The 10,799-nt window shown below is 45.6% G+C and overlaps 1 protein-coding gene and 1 long non-coding RNA gene across 2 annotated transcripts; both read left to right on the top strand.

Moving 5' to 3' along the window:
• Positions 1–1,389: 1,389 nt before the first annotated feature.
• LOC147965202 (uncharacterized) lies at positions 1,390–4,563 on the top strand. Its single transcript, XR_015607387.1, has 2 exons — positions 1,390–1,668; positions 2,887–4,563. It is a non-coding gene; the product is annotated as an uncharacterized LOC147965202 (long non-coding RNA).
• Positions 4,564–5,426: 863 nt separating this feature from the next.
• LOC147965201 (uncharacterized) lies at positions 5,427–8,198 on the top strand. The gene is made up of 3 exons (XM_087530336.1): positions 5,427–5,738; positions 5,830–6,241; positions 7,798–8,198. The coding sequence occupies exons 1-3, from the start codon at positions 5,427–5,429 to the stop codon at positions 8,196–8,198; spliced, it is 1,125 nt and encodes a 374-aa protein (XP_087386462.1).
• Positions 8,199–10,799: the final 2,601 nt, after the last annotated feature.

The following is a 10,799-nucleotide window of genomic DNA, read 5'->3' as shown; positions in this document are numbered from 1 at the left end:
GGTTCGCCTCGTTCAACGAGCAGGAAAATGGTTCTCTTCGTCCCTCGCCCTTGGTACTGATGTTGTTGCCGACATAACTGATAGGCTATCCTCTGACATACCTTGCTTACATGATCGTGCAAGACGTCAACGCTCTTCCTACTTTTAGCCCACATGGTGGGCCCATAACCCACAGGTCCTAGGATCGAAACCTGACTCTCCTGCACACCCTGTTGTCAAAGTTATTACTCGTGCTTGACTTCTTATGTAATTCACGGGCCACCTGCCAAGTGATCTATTCTGGTACCAGACGCAATACTTATTCTCGCTGCTCTGAACCCCTTTCACGCCCTGTTTCAGGCATCGAACGATTGCCTACCCCCTTGAAACTTCCCATGATACCTCCTTACTTTGCTCTCAATAATTTCTTAAATTTCAAATTTGAGAGTTACTTTCCGCCACCTTCCCTGATGTTATCTACGAGATAAGTAACCTTGTAGAGGTCCATTTCTTTCGAAGTTACCCTTATACTTTTCATAAGTACGATGAAGACTCCGAAGGAACGATGACCACTTCATCATAATGCCCTGATGCAATGAAATGAAGACATGAACGTAATGGATCAACCTCTTCGATGAGAGCAACAAGAACAAGAAGATTCGTTAGAATTTTATAACCAAATCTTTCCCTCTTACTCGACCTCTTAAATCTCGGGACGAGATTTCTTTTAGCGGAGGAGAGTTGTGACCCCCCCAGATATTAGTCTTGTCATTATCCTAATTGATAGGCCATGTCACTCTGATTATCATAATTAAATTACATTTAGAAAATAATCCCACTATCAATATTGGTTCAAATTCAATTAAAAAAATAGAAACATCAAAAAAATGTCTTATCAAACGGTCATTTTAAAATGTACACACCTTTGCATAAATTCCCCAAACAATTGAAAAAGTGAAACAAACTTTATTTGAGTTACTAAGATGACCCTAGCAACCAATAGGTGGACGTGCAACATTTATCTATAAACATTTAAATTGAAACATAAATTTGAACTTTTCCTAGCAACCTGAAACTTTGTGTGCTGCACCAAAATAATTTATTTGAATTATGTGTGAAGTTTCATGTCGAACTAAATTCATTTGGTGCTCAAAATAGATATAAAATAGGAGTTATAATATTTAACAGTAAAAGAAAAGAGAAAAGTACCATGCACTTGAGCCTATTACTAAATTCCAGCCCAGCCCACCTAGAGTCTCCTTCAATCTCATATACAGGAAACAGGGGATGTGCGTGGCGCACATCCACGCCGCCATGGCCGCCCTTGCCGCCGTGTCAGCCATCCCACGGTTCCTCTCGGTATATAAGAACCCTCCCCAGCGACCTAGACAAACCCTAGCCACTTCCTCCCCCCTCCCTCGCACGCCGCTTTCTTCTTTCTCGTGCAACCGCACTGCCAGCGCCATGGCCGGCCCCATCCACACGGCCACCGTCATACCCGTGGGCTAGGAGCTAGTCTAGGAGCTCCGCCCGCCTCTGATGCATCGCCCACGACCACGGCCTCGAGCTAGGCGCCACTCCATCGTTGGGATCGAACGACTCCTTCCCCTACTGTCACCGGCGTTCGTCGCCAAAACCGGCCATCTCTTGCGCTTCAAAACTATTGCCGGGCCTCCTTGTGCCTCCTAGGTGAGAGACACCTCATTTACCCTCTGTTTGCAGCCTCATTCTGCCACCGCTGTTATCTTGCGCCGCTACCGTAGCCACCGTCCGCCATGGCCGCAAGCTCGGCTGGGACTTGTCCGCCTTCCCCGTGAGCTTCTCTGGACGAGGTCGCGCCTGCACGTGCCCCGCAGTCCTGTACGTGCTCGTGCGCATCCATCCGTGCTCGTCGCTGCCGTCCCACGCGCACTCGTCGTCACCGCGGCCGGAGCTCTGCTCCCGCTCCCTTGGCCGCTGCATCACGCACGCCCGCGGCCGCCTCGCCCACACGCCGCCAGCGCACTGCCGGCTGCTGCTCACCCCGCCACACTCTCCTGCACCCCACGCGCCCGTACTGCTGCTGCCTTGCCGCTGATGCTGCCATGCTATTGCTGCTGCTCGACTGTGCCGCTGGTTCTCTACTGCCGTAGCTACTCCATGTTTCTCATTGCTGCTGCTCTCTACTGATGCTACTCTCTGTCGCCATTGCATGCTGATAGGCATGGCCATGTCCAAGGCCAAGCGCTTGTACGCGCAGGTGTGTAGCTGGCTTGGGCATTGCAGCCATGACCCATGTCTAATTAGGGATCCTAATTAGTGTAGCCTAACCCCTGTTAGCACTAACCTATCCACTAGTAGACACTACACGTGGGCCTCCATTGCTAAATTAACTAGATAAACAAATCTGATAAAACATGAGTCTATGGCATGCGGGCCCCTTTGACCCTGTTGACCAGTAAACATTGGCTGGTCAACTGTTGACCGTATCTGCTGATTGGATCCCCTGGCCCCATTGTCACCCCCCTGCTAGCTCAGCCCATGTGACAAAAGTATTTAGATACTTATTTTCGAATTGAAATATTGCAGAAATCTTTTAAACTTTGGAAATTCATAGAAAATAAACCGTAACTCGAATGAAAATATTTTGCATATGAAAGTTGCCCAGAACGACGAGACGAACCCGGATACGCAGCCCGTTCGTCCGCCACGCATCCTTAGCATAGAGAACACGCAACTTTCCCCCTCCGATTCATCTGTCCGAAAACGCGAAACACCGGGGATATTTTCGCGGATGTTTCCCCCCTTCACCGGTACCACCTCATACCGCATTAGGGCACCCCTAGCACCGCTACTTGTCATGTCATGCATCGCTATGCATCTGTTTGCTTAATATTTATTGTTTCTTCCCCCCTCTTCTCTCGCTAGACACCGAGACCGACGCTGCCGCTACCCAGTACGACTACGGTGTTGACGACCCCTCTCTCTTGCCAGAGCAACCAGGCAAGCCCCCCCCCTTGATCACCAGATATCGCCTACTCTCCTCTATACTGCTTGCATTTGAGTAGTGTAGCATGTTACTGCTTTCCATTAATCCTATCTTGATGCATAACCTATCATTGCTACTACTGTTGTTACCTTTACCTGCAATCCTAATGCTTAGTATAGGATGCTAGTTTATCATCAGTGGCCCTACATTCTTGTCCGTCTGCCATGCTATACTACCGGGCCGTAATCACTCGGGAGGTGGTCACGGGTATATACTTATATACATAATATATGATACTTGTGGTGACTAAAGACGGGTCGGCTCGTAGGAGTACCCGCGAGTGATTCACGGATTGGGTCCGAAAGGACGTTTGTCCCGACGGCCCTCTGAGTGGATCTTTGTGGCGGAGCGACAGGGCAGGTTGAGATCACCTAGGAGAAAGATGGGCCTGGCCCTGGTCGGCGTTGGCGGTTATTTCAAGATAACACGTTTAACAAGATCTTGGTATTTGATGTGAGTCTGGCCACTAGCCTATACGCACTAACCATCTACACGGGGACAGTTATGGGCACTCGACGTCGTGGTATCAGCCGAAGCCTTCGTGACGTCAGCGACTGAGCGGCGCGCGCCGGATTGGACTGGAACGCCTGCTAGGCTAGGTCTGCTTCCGGCCGCCCTCGCAACGTGCAGGTGTGCAATGGGCGATGGGCCCAGACCCCTGTGCCATAGGATTTAGACCGGCGTGCTGACCTCTCTGTTGTGCCTAGGTAGGGCTGCGACGTGTTGATCTTCCGAGGCCGGGCATGACCCAGGAAAGTGTGTCCGACCAAATGGGTCGAGCGTGTTGGGTTATGTGGTGCACCCCTGCAGGGAACTTAATCTATTCGAATAGCCGTGATCTTCGGTAACAGGACGACTTGGAGTTGTACCTTGACCTTATGACAACTAGAACTGGATACTTAATAAAACACACCCTTCCAAGTGCCAGATACAACCGGTGATCGCTCTCTCACAGGGCGACGAGGGGAGGATCATCGGTTAGGATTATGCTACACGATGCTACTTGGTGAACTTACCATCTACTCTCTTGTCCTGCTGCAAGATGGAGGTGGCCAGAAGCGTAGTCTACGATAGGACTAGCTATCCCCCTCTTATTCCGGCATTCTGCAGTTCAGTCCACATATGATACCCTTATTCCATTTGATACCAATGCATACATATGTAGTGTAGCTCCTTGCTTGCGAGTACTTTGGATGAGTACTCACAGTTGCTATGCTCCCTCTTCCCTCCTTTCTATACCCGATTACTGCGAACAGACGTTGGAGCCTAGGAGCCAGACGCCACCGTCGACGACGACTACTACTACTCGGGAGGTGCCTACTACTACGTGCAGCCCGCTGACGACGACCAGGAGTAGTTTAGGAGGATCCCAGGTAGGAGGCCTGCGCCTCTTTTGATCTGTATCCCAGTTTGTGCTAGCCATCTTATGGAAAGTTGTTTAACTTATGTCTGTACTCAGATATTGTTGCTTCCGTTGACTCGTCCATGATCGAGCTCTTGTATTCGAGCCCTCGAGGCCCCTGGCTTGTAATATGATGCTTGTATGACTTATTTTATTTGTAGAGTTGTGTTGTGATATCTTCCCGTGAGTCCCTGATCTTGATCGTACACGTTTGCGTGTATGATTAGTGTACGATCGAATCGGGGGCGTCACACCTCCGTTCCTAAATATTTGTCTTTCTAGAGATTTCAACAAGTGACTACATACGGAGCAAAATGAGTGAATCTACACTCTAAAATATGTATATATACATCTCTATGTGGTAGTCCATTTGAAATCTGTAAAAAGACAAATATTTAGGAACAGAGGGAGTAAAAACAGAGTTGGTGATGATGGTGTGCCTGTCATCCTGCAATATAGGCCGTCCAATTTATATTTGACGGATAGGAAGGAAACTATGGGAATTTTGCAAAAAGATACCCACACCCCTCTTCACATTTGCAAATAAGGCCTTCCCTTGTTCATCCTTTTCTCTCACAAGATAAACTACTCATACAAATGCATCTTAATGTTACGTGCAAACCATGGGCATCTTACTAGTAATAAATAATAATCTACTCTTATAAAACAGATTTGGTGATGATGGTGTGCCTGCCCTCCTGCAATATAAACCGTCTGATTTATATCTGACAGATAGGAAGGAAACTATGGCAATTTTGCAGAAATATGCCCACACCCCTCTCCACATTTGCAGATAAGGCCTTCCCTCATTCATCTTCGTCTCCCATGACATAAACAACTCGTATAAATGCATCTTGATGTTACGTGCAATGCATGGGCCTCTTGCTAGTCTCAAATATAAACTGCACTAGTGCGCGCCCGTAGAACATCCTTTCCGAAGGGATGAAGCCCTGTAGTTACCATATCCTCTTGTGTAAACCAACTCCACAAGGGACAAGGCAGTTGGTCGCCATTGCCATGGATTCGCAAGGTGGTGGTGCTTCTCATCCTCGTCGAGGTTGGGAGACCTTGGACGAAGATCCTTTGGGACAAATCGTAAGTCGCTCTGATTTCCTCACATCCGCAAGACTTAGCGGTACTTGCACCAAATATTTTAATAGGGTGCGTAAATATGCGTGGGAGAAGGCCATGCTAGTTGGTCTGCCATGCGTCCTCGAGGACGAGGGTGTTTCCTTGGGGGTCTCTCCAGCGCGACGTGGCCGTAGTTGCAAGTTGATGCCCATTGAGATGCCGACGTTGAGGGGCACTCAGATTTTGTCGGATGAGCAGGTAAGTGATGAGTTTGATCACGTAGTAAACGCATTCTAAAGACTACTTCCGTGTCCATTTCCTAATTCCCTCGCTGCCCACTGTTTCACAGGTTAGGCTTGGTGCCAGTGGAGATTGGCTTGCATATGTATGGGAGGGTACCAACACCAATTTGCACAACATTTACAATGGTGACACCGTTCCTGTAGAACCTTTGTCCAACATTGGGATCAACCATGCAATGGGCCATCGCCTGAATTGGTACGATGGAACCACGGTGAGATTGAAGAACATAGCAATCCCGGAAGCCCCAATAAGGTTGTCCGCCAACCAAAATTACACTCTCATCGCGATGTTCGACATCACGATTGCTTTCAGGAACCCTGCACATGGCGGTCAAAGGTCGACCATGCTGTCTGCGGCTGATTTTTTGCCGTACGAGTACGAAGACGCTGTGCTCCTTTCTAACCGCATCTTCACGGTGACAAACCAGGGGACTTGTTTCGTAAGGGACACATCCTATGGTATACTCCCTCTCTTCCAGTTTGTTTGTTTTGAATTTTTTCGTTTTATAAGTTTCAAATTCAAATTTAGAGCTCCCCATCACATGTTGAGATTACAATATCCATTAAATCATTGTGTGCATGTACTAGTTTTTATTGCTCATTTATATTGGTCACACATGCATGCATTGCAAGTAATGTTTTTTTACCACAATTTCTTATGAAACCGAGTGCAATAATTGAGTAGTTTTGCAAACTACCAGTACTACACCTGAAACGGTTCAAAATCAATACCACCAGCACACCCACGTCTGACCGCCCTAGCCGACCCAAACCCCCTCCCTTGGCGGCGCACGCTTCCCGCGTGAAACAATCAGCGTCGCCCCAGAGCATCAGTGCCGCATTAATGCCCGGCCAGAGCGGAGGCGACCTCTCACTGGCACCGACTTTGAAGCAGCACGACGGCCGAGAGAGCGCTGCTTCCCGGTGCACGCGACTGGTCCGCGTCGAGGCTGGCCATAGTGGTGGTGGTAACTTAGCTGGTACATACACTTGGGAATAGCAGACATGGTGATGTGGTAGAGAATTAAAGAAGAGACATGGGGTCATGCATGGCAATAACTATGATCATCTATGCTACTACTCTATGATACTATGCACTATAAAAAGTAGTATATCATACACTAGCATCATGTACTAGTACTATATTGTATATGATACTCCCCACTATGAGTAGCCTCAAACGACACCATGGCTGGCCATCGTCCATGCACCGCCCACATTATAGTTGCAACTTGTTTAGAGTAGTTTTTACTCTGGTTTGTATGAAACTATAATGTATCTCATCTGGTTTATATGAAAAGTTTTCGAAATGTAATGATTTTCGTCTGGTTTCTATGAATTCCACCTTGTTTGCATGATTATGCAAGGAAAAGTCATACCCCGATCAAAATTAGATCGCCAATCGTGGATGTGCATGGGGCATTTGGTCTAAGTTGGAACCTTGTAGCTGAAGACACCTAGTTGGGACGTGCTATCTTAGCAGTCGTTACCCATGGTACCATTGAAGGGCAACAAGGTGCCACGATCTATCACGATCGGACCCTGATCATGTACCAAGGTAATCCCTTCTCTCCGATCCAAGAGTAGTAGAGCCAGGAACTATCGTATATCTTATTGCCATGCCATCTTATAACATTTCAGTACATGTCTCTTTGTACTCCAGGAGCAGGAGTAGTTCTTTCCTTTTTTTATTGATTGGGATAGTCATCTACGCAACTTTATAATACCAAGATGTGTAAACTACAAAGGACTTAACAATTTCAATTCCGTGTAGTACTAGCTAGGTAGCCATAATCCCATCAAACAAACTACTCCTACTTTAATTAATGTACATGGCCCAGGTAACACCCTCAAATTGTTTGTCATCGTCCGTGCCGTAGCTGGTCTATACATTGCTTCCGTTCCCCCTCACAGAAATAAGCACTATAAAGTATTTTATTTTAACATGTATCCCCTGCTTACGTCACCTTATTATACTGCATGGACCATAACCATGCACATCAGCATGTATCCAGGTTTGAGATGCCAGGTGTACCAGATGGACGGCGGCGTGTTCGACCCCCGTGATGCTACATGGCTGCGGATGAACACACTTGAAGAGTACTCGATTTTCATTGGGGACAACTACCCCATAGTGCAAACGATGCCACATTCCATGCACGACGCCGACGGCCTGTCGTTCATGAAGAAAGGGTGCGTTTTCATTGCGCACCGACGAATCCATATCTTGTACGCCCCGATCCCTGATCTATGCCGCTTCAGTTTGGACGAGTCTTCATTGTGGGGAGCCACACTAAGAAGCTGCGATGATATGGACTCCCGTTGCCCATCATTATGGATCATTCCATCTATGAAGAACACGTGGGACTTGAACTATGAGACGGACATGTACCTAGAAGTGGACGTACGAACTTGAGTAATGTAGCGCAGTAAGTGAACTAGAAAGGCACAAATCTATAATACATAAATAGTTGATCCCCACTAAGTCTAATTCTCGCAACATGCAGCCCTCCACATCACCAAATGTGCCACATCATCATCCACTAGAACTATTTTGTAGCACATGCATACCCCAATTTAATTGTTCCATCTCTATTGATTTTGCATTGTGAAGTAAAAACAACAAGAAAAAGCAATAAAATTCACTCTTTAGAACCCATTCTTGCATGATACTGACAATCACTACCTTGATGTAAGGCAAACACATGATACGAGGATGGAATATGTATGAAAAACAGGACGACATGGCATATTCACAACTAGTTGTGTAAACTAAGCAAAAGTAATTTAATCAAATTACAAACAATACAAGATAGACACCGTATACAACATGCAAGACAATATCACACCACCAAGCTAGAAAAAGCACCTGGGATGCCGGTTTCACCGGAAGACCGCCATCAGTCCCTGCCTTAATTTTTTTTCCTTCCTCTTTCTTAATTATTGCCTTGTCAAGTCAAATCCACAAGAAAAATTAATAAAAATTCACTTTTCAGAACTCATTGATGCAAGATGCTGACGAGCACTACTTTAATGTAAGGCAACCGCATGATATGACGATTGAATGTGTAAGAAAAAAGGACAACATTGCATACTCATAGCTATGATGTGTAAACTAAGTAGAAGGCATTTCAACAAATTAGAAGCAATCAAAGCTAGACACCATATGAAAGATGCAACGAATATCACTCTACCAAGTTAAACTATGTCGTCATAAGTGCCATTTCAACAAATTAGAAGTAGTACAAGATAGAAAAGAATGCGAGATGTAACCTATATCACACTCCCAAGTTAAACGTGTCTTATGATAAGTGATTGTTGCAAGTTACAGAACAATGGTACTTTGATGTAAGAACATGGCGTGATAGACAAATATTGTACGTTCTAGAAACAGGAACACGTGTCTTATTCACAAGTATAATGTGTAAAGTAAGCAGATGGAATTCAACAAAATTAGAAGCAATACAAGCTACACATCATACATAACATGCAACCAAATATAATAGTGCCAAGTTAGAGGGAGCACCTGTGATGGTGGACTAGGGGAGACGCGCTCATCATCAACACAGCTATGTTGAGTGTCTATGCATGTGTTGTCTTGCAAATCTTCTTGGGGGGTGGTGGAGTAGAATCTTTAGAGGCCATCCGTTTGGAAGGAGAACCTTTATCCACTGCCTTGCTAATTTCCTTCCGCTTTATTGATTTTGAGTTGTCAAGTAAAACCGACAAGAAAAAGTAATAAAATTCATTCTTCAGAACTCATTCATGCATGATACTGACAATCACTACTTTGATGTAAGGCAAACACATGATAACCAGGATGGAATATGTACGAAAAACAGGATGGCATGGCATATTCACAAATATTTGGGTAAACTAGGCAGAAGCCATTTCAACAAATAAGAAGCAATGCAATCTAGACACCACATGAAAGATGCAACCAATATGACTCTGCCAAGTTAAAAGCATCCCATCATAAATGGCGTTTCAACAAATTAGAAGCAGCACATGCTATAAATCATATGAAAGATGCAACCAATATCACACTGCATATACTAAAGGTGTCTCGTCATATTCATTGATGCGGGATACAAAAAAACAGTAGTTTTAAGTAAGGACATGCTTAATAGACAGATGTACTATGTACTAAAATAGGAAGGCGTGTCACATTAACAGGTATAATGCTAAGCAGAATAGCACATGCAATTTAACCAGATTGGAAGAATTACAATCTAGACACCATATGCAACATGCAACCACATATCACACTGCCAAGTTAGAGTAAGCACCTACGATGGTGGTGTAGGGGAAATGCGGTCATCAACTACAGAGCTACCTTCACTATCTTCATCTAGCCTTGCTGTTTCTTGAGAATCATGTGGGGAGACTGACACTGCATTCTTTAAAAGAGCATCTTTTCTCACAGTAATCCGCGGGCTTGACTTCCTCATCATAAGCGATTGATGAGGGATACACAAGAACATCAGTTTGATGTAAGAACATGGTTAATAGACAGATGTACTAGTATGTACCAAAAAACAGGAAGGCATGTCATATTCAAAGGTATAATGTGTAAGCTAAGCAGGTGCAATTTAACCAAATTGGAAGCAATACAAGCTAGACATCCGGCTGGAGTGGTGAGCATGATCATCGAGGACCTGAGAGCCTAGTGGGAGGCGGGCTACTTCGCCACCATCATGGCTTTTTAGTTGTCTTGCAGGTGATGCCTGTCTGTCATGGGCTTGTCACTAGCTCGGCCAGTGCCCTGACTAGCTATTTGTCTGGTGCTCCCGGGATGGTGGTTCATGTAAAAAATATCTTTCCGTATCTTAATAAAGACCGACTTCAGCCTTTCGAATACAAGCTAGACACCATATGCAACATGCAACCACATATGACACCGTGAAGTTAAAGCAAGCACCTGGGATGGTGGTTCATGGCGAGCGAGATCATCAACTCTAGAGCTACGTTTACAATCTCCATCTATTGAACATGCAACCTTTAAAGTGCCGGACGT

This window comes from Triticum urartu, chromosome 6A, assembly GCF_056163025.1.
Source record: "Triticum urartu cultivar PI428250 chromosome 6A, HENAU_Tu73, whole genome shotgun sequence".
NCBI lineage: Eukaryota > Viridiplantae > Streptophyta > Magnoliopsida > Poales > Poaceae > Triticum > Triticum urartu.
Note: the sequence above shows the minus strand (reverse complement) of the source record. Positions and strands in the feature narration are given on the sequence as shown.

Excerpts from the sequence above, each read along its gene's own strand:
- LOC147965201 (XM_087530336.1), top strand. The coding sequence starts at position 5,427 with ATGGATTCGCAAGGTGGTGGTGCTTCTCATCCTCGTCGAGGTTGGGAG. Across the intron at positions 5,739-5,829 it reads AGATTTTGTCGGATGAGCAG|GTTAGGCTTGGTGCCAGTGG; the intron begins GTAAGTGATGAG and ends ACTGTTTCACAG. Across the intron at positions 6,242-7,797 it reads CGTAAGGGACACATCCTATG|GTTTGAGATGCCAGGTGTAC; the intron begins GTATACTCCCTC and ends GCATGTATCCAG.